Source organism: Puma concolor, chromosome F2 (genome assembly GCF_028749965.1).
Source record: "Puma concolor isolate L17-30 chromosome F2, mPumCon1.1.hap2, whole genome shotgun sequence".
In the NCBI taxonomy this organism is placed as follows: Eukaryota; Metazoa; Chordata; class Mammalia; order Carnivora; family Felidae; genus Puma; species Puma concolor.
In genome coordinates, this window is record NC_141684.1 from 682,547 (window position 1) to 702,828 (window position 20,282).

The 20,282-nt window shown below is 62.9% G+C and overlaps 3 protein-coding genes and 1 long non-coding RNA gene across 5 annotated transcripts; 2 read left to right on the plus strand and 2 right to left on the minus strand.

Moving 5' to 3' along the window:
- The first annotated feature begins 373 nt into the window (after positions 1 to 373).
- LOC147571747 (testis-specific serine/threonine-protein kinase 5-like) lies at positions 374 to 9,138 on the plus strand. Its single transcript, XM_086695956.1, has 10 exons — positions 374 to 381; positions 1,954 to 2,074; positions 2,774 to 3,216; positions 3,541 to 3,649; positions 3,848 to 4,050; positions 4,155 to 4,210; positions 4,465 to 4,594; positions 4,683 to 4,798; positions 5,240 to 5,374; positions 5,461 to 9,138. Exons 1-10 carry the CDS (start codon positions 374 to 376, stop codon positions 5,646 to 5,648), a joined length of 1,509 nt encoding a protein of 502 aa, XP_086552082.1. The 3' UTR covers positions 5,649 to 9,138.
- HGH1 (HGH1 cochaperone) lies at positions 5,724 to 8,698 on the minus strand. Of its 2 annotated transcripts, XR_015247051.1 has the most exons (7): positions 8,073 to 8,698; positions 7,900 to 8,000; positions 7,700 to 7,798; positions 7,403 to 7,494; positions 7,188 to 7,310; positions 6,105 to 7,104; positions 5,724 to 6,043 (listed from the first exon to the last, which is right to left on the minus strand). XR_015247051.1 is itself a non-coding variant. In XM_086696020.1 (6 exons), the coding sequence occupies exons 1-6, from the start codon at positions 8,696 to 8,698 to the stop codon at positions 6,928 to 6,930; spliced, it is 1,218 nt and encodes a 405-aa protein (XP_086552146.1). In that variant the 3' UTR covers positions 5,724 to 6,927. The 2 variants fall into 2 exon arrangements, 1 of the variants encoding a protein (XP_086552146.1); XM_086696020.1 differs by having other exon boundaries at positions 5,724 to 7,104.
- A 1,868-nt stretch (positions 9,139 to 11,006) lies between the features above and the next one.
- On the minus strand, positions 11,007 to 20,179 carry WDR97 (WD repeat domain 97). Its single transcript, XM_086695648.1, has 23 exons — positions 20,050 to 20,179; positions 19,721 to 19,848; positions 18,914 to 19,542; positions 18,652 to 18,773; positions 17,789 to 18,488; positions 17,576 to 17,718; positions 17,251 to 17,487; positions 17,085 to 17,175; positions 16,757 to 16,889; positions 16,539 to 16,660; positions 16,209 to 16,269; positions 15,882 to 16,031; positions 15,522 to 15,779; positions 15,314 to 15,439; positions 15,133 to 15,216; positions 13,425 to 13,841; positions 13,154 to 13,345; positions 12,869 to 13,066; positions 12,658 to 12,779; positions 12,416 to 12,578; positions 11,543 to 12,087; positions 11,396 to 11,457; positions 11,007 to 11,319 (listed from the first exon to the last, which is right to left on the minus strand). Exons 1-23 carry the CDS (start codon positions 20,177 to 20,179, stop codon positions 11,117 to 11,119), a joined length of 5,016 nt encoding a protein of 1,671 aa, XP_086551774.1. The 3' UTR covers positions 11,007 to 11,116.
- Positions 12,708 to 14,206, plus strand: LOC147571748 (uncharacterized). The gene is made up of 2 exons (XR_015246842.1): positions 12,708 to 12,806; positions 12,952 to 14,206. It is a non-coding gene; the product is annotated as an uncharacterized LOC147571748 (long non-coding RNA).
- Positions 20,180 to 20,282: the final 103 nt, after the last annotated feature.

The following is a 20,282-nucleotide window of genomic DNA, read 5'->3' on the forward strand; positions in this document are numbered from 1 at the left end:
ACCCCAGGCAGGGACACTGGCACCTGCACACCCTCAAAGGCTGAAATCATGTAGACATGTCTAACCAAAAAAAAAAAAAAAAAGAGTGGCGTTCCAGAAGCTCAGAAAGTGAGAAGAACGACTTGAGAAGGAAGTGGCCAACAGCACAACATCCAGGGCCCAACAAATGTCTTCATCTTGCAGCAGGTTGTGTCTGCAGAGAGCTGTGGGTGATGGTGTGGGGTGCAAAGTAGGGGCCCTGCTGCACACACTGGGGCAGGGTGGCTGCTGAACAGTGCAGGGAGGGACATTCTTTGTCCAAAGAGAGAAGGCATTCAGTTTGCTCTGTTGCAGGGATGGAACCCAAAAGACAGGGACAGAATCCAGAAGGCTGATGGTGAGGTGAGGTGCTCTGCAGAGGGGGGCTGGCTCCTCAGGAAGAGCACTAACCACTCCAGCCCGTCACTGGGTGAAAGGGGGAGGGGCTGACCACAGCATCTAGAAGTTGCTAGGGCAGTGCAGGAGGCAGGCCTTTTGGAAGCTCACATCTGGAGGACTCGCTTTCCTTACCAAGCCCTGCCTCAGAACCCCATGGCCAGTGCCCAGCATGGCCCTCTGGCTCTGCCCCACTCCCCAGCCTCAGCCAGACTTCACGCCCCAAGGGCACAGGCTGTCCCAGCACACATCACAGCTGTCATTTGACTTTATTACGTTACATATATATATTTAAAAATTTTTTTTAATGTTTATTTTTGAGAGAGAGAGAGAGACAGAGCACTAGTGGGGGAGGGACAGAGAGAGGAGAGGGAGACACAGAATCCAAAGCAGGGTCTAGGCTCTGAGCTGGGTCAGAGCAGGGCCCAGGCTCTGAGCTGTTAGCACATAGACCGACACAGGCCTCGAACTCAGTAACTGTGAGATCATGACCTGAGCTGAAGTCGGACGCTTGACTGAGCCACCCAGGCGCCCCACGTTACATATATTTTTAATGTTTATTTTTGAGAGAGACAGAGTGCGAGCAGGGAATGGGCAGAGAGAGAGGGAGACGCAGAATCCGAAGCAGGCTCCGGGCTCCGAGCTGTCAGCACAGAGCCTGAAGCAGGGCTCGAACCTACCAGCCGTGGATCATGACCTGAGCTGAAGTCAGATGCTTAACGGAAGGAGCCACCCAGGCACCCCAGCTTTCCTACATTAATGCCAATCTGCTTTCTACAACTGGAAGTTCTATGAGAGAAACGCCCACGTCTGTGACTTGCTCCCAAGTGCTGAGCACCAAGCCAGGCACATGATGGGTGCTCAATGAATTTCATAGAATTGACGAATGACTGAGGGTACAGAGAGGGGAGGGCAGGAAAGACTTTGCAAAGGGAGGGTGGACAGAGCGGGGTCCCGCCTGTCTCCTCACAATTCTCACTGGCTTCCAGTTGTGTTCTGGCACTGATGGGAGTTGGGAAGCTAAGAGGGGCATGGTTCCCCGGCTCCACAGCAGCAACTCAGAGGCACAGACACCCCTGGCCAGAGCCACACGGTTTTCCCTTTTGCTAACACCTAACGCCTGAATAACAGCCCCTCTGCTTGAAACCAGGAGCCATTTCTCTTTCGTACCCCTCAGTCAGCAAGGAACCTGATAGTCTGCCCGTTTTCCATGTCGCAGGCAACTTGCCAAACAAGGGCGGTGGGTGGGCAAAGGAATATTAAGCAGAAGCCTACCTAAGGCGGCTCTGGTCCAACAGGGATAAGAAAATGGGTCCGTCCTACCAGGGCGTCCCCAGGCCTTCACTGCAACAGGCACACTGTGACCGCTGTGGATCCCGGTGGGGAACAAGTCAAGTCCACAGATTCACCAAGCCTCCACCAAGACCAGGCTCTCCTGCTGTCTCCAGGACAGCAGCCCATAGCACTGTGCCCTCTAGCTCACAGCAGAAAGGCTGCACGTTTGAACCTCCACTGCCCAAACCGTCACCCGTAAAACAGGAATCACTTGGTGGTGATCCGGTTTGAGCCCCCGGATGTGAACGCCTACCATGGGATGGGCATGTTGGGCACGGCCTGTGAACAGGAAGCAGGGCTGAGGGAGGTGGCAGCCACAGCTCCTGTGACTCCTTAGGGCAGTGCCTGGCACAAGGCAGGTGCTCAGGAACATTAGCTGCTACTGCCCAGGGCAACGGTGCCCAGAGAAGACTCTGGAGGCCAGGGGAAGAAGGGCCGACCACGTTGGCTACTGTCTCCTAGAGCTGGAGGGTTTGAGGTGGGGGCTCAGACCAGGACTGTTGCTTGCCTTGGGGATGTGTCCAAGTCTCCAGAGAGCTCTGGGGGGCAAGGCCTCTTGCAGTAGACCTTGGCCTGGGTGAGAGAAGCTTCTAGGCCACAGCAGAAGAAAACCAGAGGGCTCCCACCCAATGCCCTTCTGGCTCAGCCTCTCCGGCAGCCCGCCTGGCTGCCACCTTGGTACCCTCTCAAAGCATGAGGGGGCTTCGCTGAAACAGTTGCTAGTATGTGTTGTGCTTCCTTTTCTTTCTTGATGTCCTTAGAGACCCTGCTTACCTTCCTGTGGCTACCCTCCCCACATGCTCCCCACAAGCTTCTTTAAAGGTCCCTGTGGCCAGTCACATTTCGGATGGCCCACAGAGGCCTCACCCTGCCTCGAGGGTTCTCACCCCACAAAGAGTGGGCCCTACGGGGGACAAGGTCGGTTCCAGCAAGACGTTCTCAGGGAAGGCAGGTCCTGGGGGAGAGAAGGACACCCCTCTTCGAGGGCACAATGCAGGGGCAGCTCTAGAACCCTCCATTCTAGAATCTGCCCCTGCTTCCCCAGAGTCTGCCCTGCCCCACACCAGTCCACGGCTGTGTTAGCCTCCCACCCCGAGCTCTCAGCCCTGGTCGCTGCCTGGCCTCTGCCCCGGTCCCATCAGCCTCCTCCAGCCCTGTCGCCCTAGCCCATCTGACACAAGTCAGGCCTCAGCCCTGCTCCCTGACCCCAACTCCCTGCAGTGAGCTGGACCGCCCTGCCCCCTTCCATGGCACCCTGCCCCCCGTGAAGGGCAGTGCCAGGCGAAAGCTGGGCCAGCGAAACTTCATGGAGCAGGTGCGTGAATGCAGGGACAATGGCTACCTGCTCTCTTCCAGGAAGATTGGCTCTGGGGCCTTCTCCAAAGTCTACCTGGCCTGTGCCACACGTGAGCGCATGCAGCACAACGCCAAGCTGGCCTCCGACCTGCGGGGCAAGCACCATGCCATGGTGAGGTGGGCAGCAGGCTCGGCCACCGCCCTCTAGCCCAGCCCCAGTGGGCCCTGTCCTAACCCCGCTGAGGCACCTTCCTGCTGATCTGGCATCCTCTCTGGAGGCCAAGGCTCCTGCAAGCTGGCTACTCCCAGTTCCAGAACCCCTTGAGCACATCAGTGCCAGGAAAGAAGGGGAAGGCCAACACTGCCCCCCAAGGATGCCGCTTCCCAACCTCACCCCAGCCAAGCTGGGCAATGTGCACAAAGGACATGGGGCCTGTCCGTGTCCCCCTCCAGGGGCTGTGGTCTACACACAACGGCCACCCCCCCACCCCTGTGGGTGGCCGTCAAGATCATCTCCGCTGCCGAGGCCCCTGTGGAGTTCTCCCAAAAGTTCCTGCCTCGTGAAACATCATCACTCAATGCTACCTATAGGCACCCGAATGTGGTAGGCAGAGGCCCCGACCCAGCCTGTGCCCGTCCTGCCCATCCCCCGCTGCCAGCCGTCACCATTCCAGCTGCCCAGGCCCACCCCCTCTTCCACCCAGGACCCCTCTGCTTGGGGCTCAGCCCCATCCCGAGACCCTGATCCAATGCACCGGACAGCCCCTCCTTGGGTGACGGCAGGTGGGTGGGCGCCCGGCAGGTGCAGCTGTACGAGACCTACCAGAACAGCCAGCGCTCCTCCTTGGTGCTGGAGCTGGCAGCCCGCGGCGACCTGTTGGAACACATCAACTGGGTGTCGGAACGCCGCTGCAGCCCGGGGCTGGATGAGGAGGAGGCCCGCAGACTGTTCTGGCAGCTCGTCAGCGCCGTGGCCCACCGCCGCAGCTCCGGCATTGTGCATCGGTGAGGGCGCTGCCGCCTCTGCAGCCTGCTCCCACACCCGCATCAAGAGGCCACCCATCTGAGCCCAGGGCCAGCACCTCTTGCCCTTCCCCTTCCCCATGCAGGGATCTAAAGTGCGAGAATACCCTCCTAGATGACCGAGGCCTCCTAAAGCTGACCGGTGAGCCTCTGGCCCAGCCCCTACTCTCTTCCCTAGATTATCCTGACTCGTGACCCAGCTGGACCCTCAACCCTCCCAGGAGACCCAGCCCCACCCCTGCCCACAGCTGCACTTGCAGAAACCTACACACGTGAGGTCAGCCCCCCAGTCATCCCGCCCGAGCCCTCGCTCTCTCGCCCTCCTGCTCCTCACCTGGGGGACTGCCTGCCCTGTGCCCAACCCCCACCCCACCCCACCCCTTCCCCACTGCAAAGACTTTGGCTTCGCCAGCCATTTGGGCCTCAAGAGCTTGCTGCCGAGCACCTTCTGTGGCTCCGTGGCCTATACAGCCCCCGAGATCCTCATGAGCAAGTACAATGGGGAGCAGGCTGACCTGTGGAGCCTGTGAATGGCGCCCGCAGGCACCCCATCGTAGGCAGGACCCGTGGGAGGGCAGGGGAGGGGGCACGCCCTGAGGAGCCTGTGCCCCCAGGGGCATCATCCTTTATGCCATGGTGACCGGGAAGCTGCCCTTCAAGGAGCACCAGACCCACCGCATGCTGCACCTGATGCACCATGGCCCCACCTTCAGGCCGGGCACGTCCCCAGGTGAGTGAGGACACCCTGTGTCCCTTCTGAGCCCCAGCTCGGGCCTGGAAAGTAGGCAAGAGAGACCTGGGTCCAGAGAAGGGTCATGCTGCGTGGAGGGAGTGGCATGGGAGACTGACCTGGCACCCCACCCCCAACCCAGGCTGGTAAATGGACCACAGCAACCAGGGGACAGGGAAGCTGGGCTAGAGGACGCCCCGATTCAGACTCCTTGCCTGGAAAGGCAGCGGCCCCACCGAGCTCTGCACCAGCCCAGGGCACGCTGCCCTCCCTCTCCGTGCCCTGATCTCACGATGGTGAAGCACTGACTCCCTCCAGGCATTTGGGGGGTCCGAATGGGCTGACTCCTCTACGCTGCCAGCGTTGTTGATGGTGATGGACGCAGCTGGGGGGGAAGAGAGTGGGCAGTGGGAGGCCACAGCTGTGAGCCCTCACCCACAGAGTGCCGGGACCTGATCCGGGGCCTGCTGCAGTTTCGCCCGTGTGCGCGCCTGGGCCTGCAGCAGGTGGCCGCGCACTGCTGGATGCTGCCCGCCACGCACGCGCTCTCTGGCACCACGCTCAGGATGCCGCCAGGTAGGGTGGGGGCCCTGGGAGGGGGGTGTGGGCAGGTGGCCGGCCCCTCGGCGCCCCTCCTGATCCCCCACTGCTGTCGGTTGCAGAGAAGCCAGCTAAGCTTGAGCACCCGGAGCCCGGCAGAGACTCGGAGCCTCCGAGGCGGCGCCCCCGGCACTGCTTCTGGGCCTCCGCCTGGGCCGCAGAGGCCGACCCAAGAAGAGGTGCAGGCTCTGCCCAGCTGGGGCTCTGGAGCGCGAGGACAGCCAGCCTGGGGGTAGGCGCCTCCAGGTAGCTCCTATCGCGGAGCTCCACATCTGCCATCAGGACCACGCCTGGGCACTACCTGCCATGGGTGGGCAGAGGCGAGGCCAGATAAAGCGTTTATTTTGTGGAGGGGATGTGGATGTCTCTGTGCAGGAAGGGCAACCAGCCACGGGGAACCATCCCGGGAGAACACACCTCCGTGCCACGTTTTTAGTTGGGAGGAGAGGAAAACTACAGAGAGTACCAGAGAGGAAAGAGATACCTCACACCCGCGAAGCGACCGGCCTCAATGGGAGGAACCGGAGTGGACCCCCAGCTTTGCAGGCAGTGCCAGGACTGAGGACACGCGGAGTGGGGGTGCTGGGAGCTCTCGCGGCAGCAGCACTCCAGTGCCAGAGTGCAAGGGGCCTGGGAAGGCCAGGACTCTGGAATCCTGTGCCAAAGATGGCCCTGGGAAAGGAGCGCGGCAGGGGGAGGGCCACACTGACCCTCTACCAGGCCTGGTGTGGCAGCTTTAGAACTGAGGGACCACACAAGGAGCTGGGGAAGGACAAGGTTCTTGGGCCCATAGGAGGCTCCAAGGTGACAAAGGGCGGGAAGGGGAGAGGTCTGCTTAAGAGCGAGGATGCAGGCACATCACAGAGACACTCCGAGTGTGTCAGGCAAAGGGCTCGGACGCTCAAGGAAGCCTTCCAAGGACAGGGCCCGGTCAGAGCGGACAGCAAGTACGTCACAGCAGGGCGGGCCAGAGAAGACAGCAAGGGGCTGAGGGCCGTCCTGGGGCACAGGTCAAGCAGGAAGGTGGAGAGAATGATGGGAACACAGCGCCCAGCAAGCACTCCAAGGACAGGCCAGGGGGTCACAGCCCTAGGAGATCCCAGGACAGGCTGATGCTGAAAGTCTCACGAGGTCAGTCCTTTGAGGCTGGGTCTCAGGCAGGGCACGTTGAGGACCCCAGAATAGAGGACTTGGGGTGGGCCTGGCAGCAAAGGGCACTGCTTATACCCGGACGCCCACCGATGCACAGACCTCGACAGTGCCCTCCGGGGCTGCTCAGGCTTGCACTGTTTATCCGTCCCGCCCGTGAGCCATCTTCCTGGAGGCACCTGAGAGTCCTGGAGCACGGCTAGCTCTGACTGACCAGCGCTGCTCCAAGCAACCGGAGTTGCTGGAAGTCACGGGGCACAAAGAGGTCCCCTCGCCCTCCCAGGCATATTGGACATTCACCCTAGAGACCTCTCGGCAGGGAACAACCTCTGAGCAAGGAGACCCAGAGGCCCACAGCTGGCTGCGGGAAGGCCCGGAGCTCAGGTGGGTGTAGCCCCTCCAGCTCGTGGCTCCGGAGCCAGCTCCTCTGACCGCTCCCGGGTGTGCTGTTCCTGCTCCTGGCGGTCCAGCCGCCGCAGCTGCTGCTCCACGTCTTCAGGCACCTGCACCTCCAGCAGGTTTTCCATGCCCTGCTCTGGCTCATCCCCGATGAGCACCTGCCAGCAGGGGAGGCAGGTGAGCAGCTGGGGCTGGCGCACCGCGGACATCCCGCCCCCTTCCCCACCAACCCCGCACCCACCTGAATGAGTTTCTCGCAGGCCACGCGCACGTCGGGCTCCGGCTCCCAGCTGTGTAGCTCACGCAGGATCAGGTAGGCTCCCTGGTTCCTCACCTGCTGCCGACCAGGTGCTGTGGCTGTCAGCTGAGAGCGGGCAAAGGTTATCCAGATATGAGCGTGCCGCGCGTGTGTGGCATGGTAGGAGCCGGCATGAACACAGCAGGGCCTCTGCTCACCAGCATGATGGCTTCAATGAGCATCTTTCGGATGTCGGCATCAGGCTCCCTCTGCTTGTCTGGCGGCAGGTACTGCAGGTCAACAGGCAGCCCTAGGGGGGTGTGTGCGAGCCACTGGGTGCCAGCACCAGGCATCAGGCCAGACCCAACCTGGGTTAGCCCCATTCGTGCTCAGCAACTCCCTGGCTGGAAGGTTTCAGCCAGGTCAAGCCCTGGGCATCTTCTCCCCCCCCCCCCGCCCGCCACTGGCGTCCCCTTCTGCCCAGCGAACCATGAGGCTCCACCCAAGCCACTCACGCTCCATCTCCTCCTCGGAGAAGTCCTCGGGGCCAGCCAGGGGCAGCAGCAAGAAAGGGAGAATGTCCACCTCGGGCCCAAGCAACCACTCGTGGTGTCCTGGGGGGGAGGGGGAACAGGAACGGGGGTCAGTCTAGCGGGGCCCCAAGGCCATCTCTCCGTCCCATCCCCCCAAACGCCACACCCCCACCCCTACTCACGATGCTCGAAGCAGCAGTTTCGGAGAGTCCCCACCACCCCTCCCCTGCGCACGGAGGAGTCTGGGAATTGGGTAAGGGGCAGCAGCCGCTGGACCACGCACCTGAAGGAAGGGATCGCTCAGTGCCATCCCTGTTCACCTCCACCCCCTCCCCGCGGGAGCCCCGGGCTTCACCTCTCGGGGTCCAGCAGGAAGGCGCGCGCCGCGGGACGCTGGCTGAGGTTGGAGAGCATTGGCCCCAGGTAATGCAGGGGCGCGCGGGCGTTGTAGCCAGGCGTGCACAGCGCGCGCACCAGCCGCCCCAGGCCTGACTCCCCCGGCTCCGCGACCTCCAGCGCTGCCATCAGCGCGGCACACGGCGCCGGCTCTCGGCTGAGGTTGGCCAGCACGGCGGCCGCCTCCTCGGCCCAGGGCCACTGTGGATCCAACGCGCGGCCCAGCAGGCGGGCAGGCAGCTCGGGCTCGGCCTGCAGCAACGGCTCGTGCAGGCCGGGCTCGGCAGCGAGGTTGACGAGGGCGCGAGCGGCGTCGCGCGCCGGGGCCGGGGCCGGGGCCGCGGCCAGCTCGACCAGCGCCCGCAGCAGAGCCGCCTGGCCGGCCAGCAGCGTCCGACCGGGCCCGGAGCCGGTCAGCTCCAGCACGTGCCGCGCCGCCTCCGCCTGCAGGTCCGCCCGCGCCCCGGGCGCCAGGAAGGGCAGCAGCTTCGCCACCTCCGCCTCCAGGCCGGCCTCCGGCATCGGCGACCCTGCGGAAGCTAGCCCACTAGCCAACGCGCCCGCGCCAGTCCTGGCCTCCCCCATGCCCGCGCGGATCACCCCAGCCGCCACCCGGGCTGAGACCCGGCCCGTCAGAGGAACGGAAGCCGCAGCCACCAGTCGGGAGGCTGCCCACTCCGCGCGCGGGGCTGGGTCGACGTGCGGAGGCGGGGCCGGCGCCCGGAGGCGGAGCCACACCGAGGGCCTGCGCGTTGTGGACTGCGTGCTCCGCCCCCAGCCCCACGCCGCGGCCGAGGGTGGCCCTGGAGGCGCCCGTAAGGAATCGTCGCATGTGGTGTGACCCCGGTCCTAGGGGGACCAACCAGCCAGTGGTAGCTGACGGATTACATGGCCCCTCTTCCATCGTGGGTGGGGCAGAGCTCTATCCTCCCTGGAAGAGTCACATGGTCCGTTACTTTGACTTTTTTTTTTTTTTTTAAGTAATTTCTACCCCCAGTGTGGGACTCGAACTCATACCCTGGCACCAAGAGTCGCATGTTCCTTAGACTGAGCCAGGAAAGGCGCCCCTGGTTGACTTTCTAATGTTAGACCAGCCTGTATTTCCTGACGTAACCTCCACCTGGTCATGATATATTTTCTTTTTTTTTTTTTTTTTTTTTATTTATTTTTTTTTTTATTTTCAACGATTATTTATTTTTGGGACAGAGAGAGACTGAGCATGAACGGGGGTGGGGCAGAGAGAGAGAGGGAGACACAGAATCGGAAACAGGCTCCAGGCTCCCAGCCATCAGCCCAGAGCCCGACGCGGGGCTCGAACTCCCGGACCGCGAGATCGTGACCTGGCTGAAGTCGGACGCTTAACCGACTGCGCCACCCAGGCGCCCCTATATTTTCATTTTTTAGATGTTTATTTTGAGGGGCGCCTGGGTGGCTCAGTCGGTTAAGCGTCGGACTGCGGCTCAGGCCATGATCTGGTGGTTTGTGGGTTTGGAGCCCCAGGTCAGGCTCTGTGCTGATATGGAAAAGCCTGGAGCCTGCTTCGAATTCGGTATCTCCTTCTCTCTCTCTCAAAAATAAGCATTAAAAAAAGAGTTCGTGGGAAGGCACGGGAGTGGGGGAGGGGGAGAGAGGGGGAGAGAGAGTCCCAAACAGGCTCTGTGCTACTTTGCACTGATCTCCTGACTGAAATCGTGACCTGAGCCCAAACCAAGAGTCAGAGGCTTAAGTGAGTGAGCCACCTAGACGACCCTCTCATGTTGGTATTTTTACAAATATATCTATTTTTACTTATTTTCTCAAGCTCTATGCCCAATGTGGGGCTTGAACTCCTGAGTTCAAGAGTCACACACTCTACCAACTGAGCCAGCCAGGTGCCCCTCTCATGTTGGTATTTTAAAAAGAATTTAATGGCTTTATAACTTAAAGCATGAAACACCTATAGCAGCAGACCACCCTAGGCCTCCTGGTCCTTGTCTTAGCAGGCATGGGTCCTTTTATACAAAGGTCCTGGGGCTTCTTGCCCTACTCTGCGAGGAAAGGGCCACCCTCTTGGCAGCCCCAGAACAAGAGCCGCTGCACAGTTCAGGACCTGGGGCGGGCGGGTTGCGGACAAATTATCTAAGCAGAAAGCCATGGAGAAGAAACTTCTAAAGTCGGAGGCTGAAAACATTCACAGGAAACAAACTGCTGCTTGACGGCCCAAAAGAAGGATGTAAAAGCTAGACTGGCCCTTCGCAAAGGCACACCCCACAGCCAGTGCACACCTGGGCCCTACGAGTTGTCTGACCAGTGTCCTGGGAGCTTTCGACAGCTCAGAAGGAAGCCAAGGCCCTCTGAGCCTTCTGAGACTTCACATACAAGGTATGTCTCCTGACAATTTTCAGGTAGAAGGGTCCAAAGGGTTGCTGTCCCTCTATTGCTTCTTGAATAAAGCACATGGGACTCCATCAATTCCTCTCCCTTCCAACCCAAGGGTAACCAAGGCACCAACAGATTCTGGTCTCACCTCCGGCAAACTGCAGGCTCCCCTCCCTTACACTTACACACACACACACACACACACCCCTGTGGCCACCTAGACCCTCCCACTCCCTCCATGCCTGGCCACTTGCTGGCCCACAAGTTCCCACTCCCATCTTGACCTCAGTAATTTACTGACAAACGCTGGCTGAGTGCCTGAGCAGGGACATGCCCACATGGGATAGGCCCCTCTCCAGGCAGACAGCCCCTGCCCCCCCCCCCCCCACAAGTGCTGACCATGCCAGACTCCAGCGTGGCCCTGGCTCCTGCCTTGCACATGCAGCTGGCCACTGGGAGATTCACAAGACACAAGCAGGACCCCCCCCCCGTCCCGTGCACCCTTGCAGCCCCCAAAGATGAAGGTGACACCCAGTTTTCTGGCCACGACCTCTGGACTTTATTTCTAGGGGGAGAACAGTTGGCTGGAAAGCGGCTTCCTGACTCCAGGCTGGAGGGAAGAAGAGACTGGGGCCACCAGCCTGGTCAACTGTAGCTGTCAGGGTTCGTGTCATCTGGCAGAAAGTAGCGCTGTAAAGCAGGCTGCAGGAGCAGTGGGGGCAGCGGACGGGCAGGCCTGGGCCAGGCCGGGGGGAAGGGACGAATTTCCACCCTCGGCAGGGGCAGTTTCAGCATGCGGATGGAGCCATGGAGGGCACTGCCCACCCGGAGCCGGGACGGCATCCGGCCTGTGGGCCAGCAGGACAGTGAGGTCTCAGGCTGAGGTGGAAGTCAAGGTCTAGTTCTCCCCCTGTCCCTACTCACCTCTCAGTCTCATCGGAGACCTCTGGACCTTGGCCTCCTGAAGCCGGAGGATAGGATAGTGCCTGGAGGGGTAGGGAAGTGGGTTTGGCCCCGTCAGCCCCTCAGCTGCCCCACACAGGCCCTGTCCCGGCCTGGTGGCCCCCTCACCAGCGATCCCAGGGCTGTGGTAGCACTGTGTTGGGCACAGGTGGGCGCAAGCTCAGGCATGGGCTCTCGGGCTCCTCCTGCAGGGGACTCTGCTGCCGGGCCCGCTGCTGCTCACAGAAGAAGTTGAGCGCATCGATCGGCCTCAGGTCTAGCATCTGCGACTGTGACCAGTCCGTCTGCTCCAGTGGCAGTGGCTTATCCGGCAGCGCAGTGGGTACTGAGGGCTGCAAATGGACCTCGGACGAGGGGCAGAAGTGTCGCAGTGTCTCTGACAGCGTGCGTCTGGTCCGCCAGAAGCACATTGGTGGAAGCATTTGCTGGGCCTGGGACTCAAGGGTGGCCAAGTCCAGCTCCCCAGGTGAGACCACCAGTGAGGGGGCCCAGGAATGGGCTGAGGGTGTCACTGAGACATGAAAAGGTGACCCAGAAAGCACGGAAATCTGAGACGGGGCCTCCTTGGGAGGAGGGTAAAGTGCCGAGGTCCTGGAGACCTTGGGCAGCACCTCTGACAACTCGGCTACTACAGAAGGCTGCAAGGATTCCATCTGTGGGGGAAACAGCCAGTTGAAGATGCCGCCAAGCCCAAGGCAGAGGCTCTCCCTCCCCCAGCAGGGAGGCCTGAGTGGTGCTGCCCCTGGCCCCAAGCTTCAGACCTGGCTGCAGACTGCTTCCTGGGGAGGAGCAGGAAGATCCCCAGAGATGGGGGTTTGGGGGACAACAGGAGAGGACCAATGAGCACAGGTACAGAGCAAGCCGAAGAGCCAGCCAGCTGTACCTGGATCCCCCCCACCCCGACTTGGGAAAAGCCTAGGGGAAAGACAAGAGGCTCCACTGGCAAGTGGCCTGCCCCCCCCCCCCCCCATCCACCGGGACCTGTAGCCGCTCCATCATTTCCTCCAGCTCCTGGCAGCAGCGTCGGCGCAGTGCAGCCTTGCAGTTGGCGTCCGGGCCCTGGACCCAGGTCGTCATCTCCTTGAACAGGAAGCCCTGCGGATCCTGAAGGCCTAGCCCTTCCAGCAGCTTCTTGAGCCAGGGCCTGGGACAGTGGTGAGCAGCTAGCTTATCCAGAAGCCTTCCTCAGCTGGTGGTGAGGATGAGTAGGGAGCAAAACTCACCGGCAGGAGGCTGGCGAGTAGAGGAAGTAGGACATGAGCTCCAGCACCACCTCGTGGGACTCCAGGGAGCAGGCCAGAAGGAGCTGCAACGCCAGCATCACGAACTGCTTCTGCGTCTGGTCCTGAGCGCAGAGGGGCAAAGCAGCCGGGTAGGTGCTGGAGGCCCCGGGCGGGCCGGTGGGCGGGGCTGGGGGCGGGGCCAGGGGCGCACCTCGAGGCTGGGGGGCTGGTCCAGGTTGAGCAAGCGCTCCAGGATGCCCCGCAGCCGGTTACAGAGGTCTCCGCTCGCGTCAGGCAGCAGCCGCAGCAGCGCTCCCAGGATGTGCACGCGGTCTGCCCAGGAGACCTCGTCCAGCAGGTCCATGAGCAGCGAGGCCAGGCCCTCCACCGTGCCCACTTCGGGATACACCTGTGATACCCAGCGCCGAGGCCCTGTTCCCTGCACTGCCCACCTCCCCGCCATCCTGTGCTTCCCAGGTGCCCGAGACCCCCGAACCTTCAGGTTGAAGATGGGGAACAGCTTTTTGAACCAGTTCTGGCAGACGAAAAACTGCAGAAACCTGGGCAGATGGCCGTAGCGCTCTTCCCAGAGCGAGCGCCTGAAGGGGTACGAGGGGCCGCGCGAGGCCTGGGTCCCGGCGGAGGCGTCACGAGAGTGCAAGGGCTTCGGGGTCCAATCCTCGGGGCTCTGCGGGGCAGCGGCAGCAGCTGCAGGCCCCCCTCTCCGCTCCTGACCTTGGCAGCCCCGGGGCCTAGTGGGTGCCTACCTTGGCCTCCTCCAACTCGGAGAGGTGCCCGCGTGGGCTCAGGGAGTCGGAGGCCCAGTCCAGATACAGCTCGTCGTCGTCCTCCTCCTCCGCCTCCTCTTCCCCCAACCACCGGATCAGCTTCTGCTGCCGCTTGGCGTGCCACTGCCTCCCGCGTCGTCGTGGCAGCCACATGTCCTGGCTCCCAGCTGGCTGCAGAGGGGAGAGCACGGGTGGCCGCTGGCATGCCGCGGGAGCTCGGGCCCCCTTCCACAGAGCCCAGGAGCGAGCCCCCCGGACCTCCCTTGCCTGGTGTCTGCCGTGGCTGGTGAGCGGGGCGGGGGCTCCGAGGCCGCTGACCTCCCTGTGTGGCCACATCTGCTGCAGCACCACGGAGTTGGGCACGCTGCCGGGGAAGTGGACGGGCCTGCGCGAGGGCTGCAGGTGGACACGGCGGGGTGGGCTGAGAACCCGAACTCCACCCGCCCTCCCACCCCCCTCAGTGGCCAGTCCAGCTCCGCGGCCGGGTCTCCGGGAGCTGAACCGGGCTCGCGCCCCCGTCCATGTGCACCTGTGTAACACCCCCGGACCGTACAGACTGGGAACTAAAACTTCATCCTCCTTTTGAAAGAGGAACTGCATGGAGCTGGGCAGAAGCTCAACAGTGGACTGCGGCCCTGAGCTCTCGGGCGCAAGTGGACACTCTAGCTGCTGGGTGGGTAGAACGTGCAACTCTTGATCTTAGGGTTGTGAGTTCAAGCCCCACACTGGGCTTGAAAATAAAATCTTGCGAAAAAAGGACACTCTGTAAAAACTGGTTTCCGGTAACCAGACTAAAGTGCCCAGAAAAGCAGTGACGTGTACAATGGGATTACATCTTCTAGCCACAACTTTTAGAAAGCAACCTGTGTGAGTTCCCTAATGCCTCTGCACTTTGTGAGTGAAGACCCCTGGCTTTTGCTCGTCAACAGGACTCAATCTAGGTTGCTACCAAATCTGTGCTACCCGGATCGTGACTCTCTGTTTTCTCCGTCAACATCCAAAACGCGCAGACAGGCAAAGAGAACCTTTAGAAACCAGGTGGAAGGACAGTCAAGGGAGGCGTCAGCTGTGACGACTGAGGAGGAAATCTGGACAGCCTCTGGGGAGCCCTGACACCCCCACACCCTCTCCACGGGGCTTGGCCCCCAGCCCTGGAACCGGGATGTCCGTAAGAATTGGTGCTAGGAGCCTGGAGAGGTGGGCTGAGGGTTTGGGTAGATGGCACGGCTGCAGGAAGGATCGCAATGGAGTACCGCCCCGGGCAGATGACAGTGCCAGCGTGTGCAGGGAGTCTGGGATGGAGACGTTGGGAAGCTGGCAGAGTGCAAGGGGCCAGCTCCTGTGGCCTCTGCTCCTGTAAAGGGAGAGGACTCTGGTCTTCCAGACAGTCCGTATGGCACCTGCTCACCCAGCACTTTCACTGGGGAGGAGGTGTGCCGGCACAATGAGCTGGCAGAGGCCTTGGCTGTGCCTAGTGTCTTCTCCGGGAGTCTCTGGCCCTCTGGCCACTGGCCCCCAGAAAGCAAGGAGTCAGGGCCCACAGACAATAGCACCACGGCTGGGCTGGCCAGGAGGTGGGGGGAGGGCGACAGGCGGCTCGTAGGTCAGATCGGACCAGGAGGTCTGCAGCAGAGGGACGATGGGGTGCGTGAGAAGGCTGCCGCCAGAGAGAGCAAGGGACCCTTACCTCACAGGGCTGAATGGTGGCAGGAAAGAAGCCTCGGAGGTTGGAGAGGAGCTCCTCGGGCCGCCTCTTCATCAGGAGGGGGATCTGGGGCAGCAGAGGGGCTCAGAGCCAAGCGTGGGCCCCCAGTGCCCCTGCAGCTCCGCTCCTGGGTGGGCAGCACCCACCCGCCTGGGCGCCTCACCCTGTGCTGTATGTGGGGGGATGGTAGGCCCGGGACCACAGGCTTCTCCCCTCGGAGCCGCTCCAACTGCAGCTGCAGGTCCAGACTGAGGCCCAGGCTGCCGCTCAGAGAGGAGCGGGCCAGCAGCTGAGGTGAGGGAGGAGGAGTCGCAGGGTGGGGGGCAGGGTCATGGGGGCAGGGTCGAGGTGGGAGGGGCGGGAGGCCTCACCTGGGAGGCCCTGCTGTGCACCCCCCGGTGGGGCTGGGGGGTGGGCAAGGGGACTCGGGGAGGGGGGGCGAAGCGCTGGCCCCCGGTCCCCAGGTCCTGCAAGGGGCGGGCTGCCGGCCCCCTTAGGGCTTCGGTGCAGACCTCAGCCTGCCTAAGACTGAGGGCAGCTGTGGGCGAGGCACACACATCGCAGGTCTCTCTCTCCAGTGTGAGGGTCACAGTACTCCATTGCTGGGACTCTCTTCCAGAACGCATGCCCTGGAAGGGGTGCAAAAGGGGTAGGCAGGGGTGAGGGGTGAGGCCCCGGGGTGAAGGGAGGGGCTGGAGTCTGGGCTGAGGCTGGGGAGGCTCTATACCCACCAGCAAGCCAGGGCCATAGATGAGACGCAGATAGTTGTCAAAGGCCTCCTGCCGCTGTTGCCAGGAGGGTGGGGGCTGGGCTGCCGGGACCACCAGCCCCAGTCTCAGCATCTGAAGGTCTTCATCCCGGGAAACTAGGGCTTCTAGGTCCTGGGTGGGGGTTAGGGGTCAGCCCATTCCTCCTTCAGTCTTGCCATCTGCTTTCCAGACAGCCACGGGATCCCACGCCTGCCCCAGGGGCTGAAGGAGAGTGGCCTGAGCCCAGGGAAGGTTGAGGGGCTGGGGCTTTGGGACGGTGAGGGGGTTGGGGGTTGGGACCCACCCCACCTCCTCCAACACTGGCTGCTGAGATGTGGCCGTCTGGTGATGGATGAAAGACAAGTCCGTGCTGCAGACAGGGATGGGCACAGGTGGGACACTAGCTGTCATCACCAGGGGGACTGGGCAGAGGCTGGGACCAGCACCTGGGGGTGGGCATGGCCAGGCCTGTCAGAACACAGCCCAACAGCCAGGAGTGGGGATGCCAGGGCTGGGACAGGTTGGGGTGGTCTAAGTGGCCTGGGAGCTCTGGGTCCCCGTGCTGGGTGCACGCAGCCAGGCCCTGACTCGGGGGAGCTAGGCAGGGGCCTCTAGAACAGTTCAGCTGGGCCAGCAGACCTAAGACTGGCCACCCCACGTAAGCTGGCGAGCCTCTGCAGCTGGGCTGAGGTCAGCGACTCCTGGGTGGTCAGTGGCAGGGGAGGGTCATCCACCACATCAGGGACCTTCCGGCATAGCTTCTGAACAGGAGAAAGAAACCTACAGCTCTGGCCTGGGGGGGCCTGTCTGCCCACAGCAGCCTCACTCTGCCCAGGAATCCTGTGCCCACTGCATACCTTAACCAGGTAAGATGTGGGCAGGTAGAGCCTATGGGACACCAGGCAGAGTCGGGAGCCCAGAGCCAGCACCAGGTCCCCACTGTCGCTGCAGAAGGTCAGGGCCTGAGGGGCGCCATTCAGCCGCAGGAGCCTGAAGGGAGTGGCCAGGGCGAGAATCCAGCCCTGCTCCAGAGGAGGAAACTGAGACACTAGCAGGGGCAAGCCCCCTTTCCCCTGTCCAGCCTCTGGGCTCTGCTGGGGGCAGAGGTAGGGGAGCCCTGCTGGCTGCCGACAGGCTCCCAACCCCCCCCACACACACACACACTCCTTCCCAGCCCCAACCCACCTCAGCAGGCGATTCTCGGCTGTCCAGATGCGGACGGTGCAGTCCAGGCTGGAACAGGCATACAGCTTGAGTGTGGGACAGCAACACAGGCCTGAGGGACCAGGGCTCAGCGTGAGGGACCAGGGCCAGAGGATGGCCTGGGCTTTATTTTTGGCCTGCCCCTCACCAGTGATGTGGTCCGTGGGGTCATCCTGGGGCCGGTGATCGTAGCGGAGGCTGTTGCCCAGGCCAAACTGCACCAGGCCGTAGGTGGCGCTGTCTGGGTCCTCAAAGCCCACAGTCACCCGCTTCCCCAGAGCGCAGAGCACCGTCGCCGGGTGGCAGCAAGAGAAGGTTCGCAGCAGGCAGAGGCTTTCCTCAGCATAGGGGAAGACACGCCACATCTTCACGGTCAAGTCTCCGCCTGCTCAGGTGGGAGGCAGGACTGCGCCTTTGTCTGGGGAGGGAAGGGGTTCCCAGGCCAGCCCCCTGGGGGGAGGAGAGATGCTGACCAGAGGACACGATGCAGTTCCAGGTAGATGCAATGGCGGTGACGGGGCCCGGGCTGTGTGCCTCGGTTTGGAAGACGGGCTTCGACCAGCGCCACTCAAGGACCGATAGGGTGCCATCCGTGTGCCCCACCACGGGCAGGTACCTACGCGTGACATTAGCCAGTGGGCGCGGGCACCATCACCTCGCCCCACGTGGGCGGCTCCGGCACCCACCGGTTTTTGTCCTTCCGGGGTCGGGCCAGGTCACCGAGGCACAGCTCGCCCCCATGCTGGCGTACGATCTGCCAGCTGGCGAATGCGCTGCTGGGGTCTGTGAGGTGGCTGTATAGGTGCAGGCAGCAGGGCCTGGGCGCAGGGGCCGGGGGCGGGCACACCCGGTTTAGCACGCGCATGGGGCATCGTGCAGCGTTGGCACACACCAGGTGTCCGGCGCGTGTCAGCAGCCACAGTGCTTCGCGCGGTAGGCAATAAAGCAGCGAGGCTGCGCCGTCCTCCGGTTCGAGCAGCAGCGCGCTCACCGTGCGCCCGGTGGCGACCGACACGAGGTAGACCGAGCCATCGGCGCATGCGCACACAAGGCGCATAGGCAGCGGCGGGTGCGCGGGCGCGGGCAGCGCGGGCGCGGTCTGCAGGTGGAGCACCTGCGCTGACAGCTGCGCCAACGGCGAGTAGAGCTCGCGAAGGAGCCACAGCTCCACGCTGCTCGCGCTCAAAGAGAGCACTGGCCAGCCGGGGCCAGCGGGCGCCAGCAGGCGGTTCACGTGCCCAGATGGCACCCCTCGGCCCCGGCTGCTCAGCGCCACCTCGCCCACCTGTGCTGACGCCTGCAGGTCCCACGTGCGCAGCGTCCCATCCTGCGAGGCTGACAGGACTAGGGCGGTGTTTGGCAGCACGGCCACAGCTGTCACTGGGCCTGTGGGAGGGGCACCAGGGGATCAGGGAAGGGGAGCAGGCGGCCCAGGATGCAGCCGGTGCAGAGAAGCTCGGGGAAGGGCTGACGGAGACTCCCGACCGCCGGAGCTCTTACACAGGGTGGAGAGAGAACGGGCCTCAAGAGCCTAAGTGGTATGGCGCACCTGTGTGGCCCACGAACACCATCCGGACCTGCCAGTCGGCCTCCCACACCTTCACTGTGCTGTCTCGAGAAGCCGTCACCATGGCCTCTACCTCCTTGCAGTAGGCCAGGTCCGAGATGGTGCTGAAGGGGAAGAGAGGCCTCCGCAGACTCAGCACCCCCTGGTGTGTGAGCCCCGGCGCCCCTCCATGACTTGTTTTCCCTCCTGGATTCACCCGTCCTCTCTCACCCCACCTTCCTCCCAGTCCCTAGACACCCCTCACGTTTTATGCAGGTCCCGGCGCACGTCTACGAGAGCCCAGCTGTCCAGAGCAAAGGTGAGCACAGCCGAGCCACAGGCCGCGAAGCAGCATGGGGCTTGGTGGGAGGGCAAGGGCCCGAGAACCAAACGGGTGACTGCACCTGCAGGGCTTGGTGGCAGCTGCAGAGGTGACCCACACGGCACCAGGCAGCGGCCTCCTGAACGGAACTTCCAGAGCACCAGGCTGCCTCCTTCCTCTGCCACCAGCAACAGCCCCAGGCTGGGCACCGGCAGACAGCAGACGGGCTGGTGGCCCGGCACCCTGCCCACCCCTGGCTTGCTCAGCCACAGCAGGCTGAGGTCAGGCCTTAGTATGGCCAGCCCCTCGGGGCCCCAGCCCACAAAGCGGCCCACAGCACCCAGAGGGCCTGGCACCGCCACCAGCCCCGTGAGCACTGCTGGGGCACATAGCTTCTCGTAAGCCCAGCCGTCTTCTCTGTGCAGGTGCAGGCGGCCCGCACCATCCAGCACCACGAAGCGTCTGCCCGCTGGGTCCTGCGCCACTGAGCGCAGCCCAGCTGCCACCGTCAGGCGGCGCAGCGGCTCCAGCCCGTGTGTCAAGCGGCCCACGCACAGCTCGGCTCTCTTTTCCTGCGGGCAGGGGCGAGCAGGCCTGCATTCAGCTGGGGGAGGGGGGGTGCTGGAGGAGAGGTAGTGCCCCTGCCTAGGGGAGCCAAGGGGATCCGGGCTGGGGGCATCCTAGGGACAGCGAGGGGAAGAAATGGGCCAGAAAAGAGGCCTCGAGGCAGGTGCCACAGGCAAGCCCCACCTTTTCCACGAAGTCACGGAGGCCTGTACGCAGGAGTAGCCATAGCTGGCGGGCACGGGCGCGCGGGGTCATGTTCTGCCACCGCAAGCTGCTGGTAAAAAGCCCCGGGACTGGCTCCGAAAACGACTCTGCGGGTCAGCAGTGGAAACACTGTCGATGTGTGGTCTTGGGCCCCAAACTCTGGAGGCTGTAGGCAGCCAGGGGCCCTCCCGAGTGCCTCGCCAGGTTAGGGGACTCCCCACGGAGCGTTGTGTCGCGGCAGACAGAACCGGTGCCTGAGTGAGGCCTGTCACGTGGGGATCTGGGGCTGCGAGGCCAGGCCACCTCACCATTCTTCTCCTTGAGCAGCCCTGGATCCGGGACGTCATAGCTGTCGGCATCATACAAGTCGAGACCCAGGATCAGGCTGTCACCTTCTACTGAAAAGGGGTTGCTGACATCTGACACTCCGGTCTCCATTTTGGCCTCTGCAGGTCCGGGCCGCTCAACAGCCCCTAGGACCGTTGCTAGGATACCGGAGGCAGTAGCCCCGCCCTTGACGCAGACCCCGCCCCACACGCAG

Coding starts and splice junctions, on each gene's coding strand:
- LOC147571747 (XM_086695956.1), top strand. Junction 4,595..4,682: donor CAGGCTGACCTGTGGAGCCT/GTGAATGGCGCC, acceptor CTGTGCCCCCAG/GGGCATCATCCTTTATGCCA. Junction 4,799..5,239: donor CAGGCCGGGCACGTCCCCAG/GTGAGTGAGGAC, acceptor CCTCACCCACAG/AGTGCCGGGACCTGATCCGG.
- HGH1 (XM_086696020.1), bottom strand. CDS start 8,698: ATGGGGGAGGCCAGGACTGGCGCGGGCGCGTTGGCTAGTGGGCTAGCT. Junction 7,495..7,699: donor CTCCGAGGAGGAGATGGAGC/GTGAGTGGCTTG, acceptor ACACCCCCCTAG/GGCTGCCTGTTGACCTGCAG. Junction 7,311..7,402: donor TCATTGAAGCCATCATGCTG/GTGAGCAGAGGC, acceptor GCCCGCTCTCAG/CTGACAGCCACAGCACCTGG.
- WDR97 (XM_086695648.1), bottom strand. CDS start 20,179: ATGGAGACCGGAGTGTCAGATGTCAGCAACCCCTTTTCAGTAGAAGGT. Junction 17,488..17,575: donor GAACTGCATCGTGTCCTCTG/GTCAGCATCTCT, acceptor CCACCTGAGCAG/GCGGAGACTTGACCGTGAAG. Junction 13,842..15,132: donor CCACCATTCAGCCCTGTGAG/GTAAGGGTCCCT, acceptor GTCCACCTGCAG/CCCTCGCGCAGGCCCGTCCA.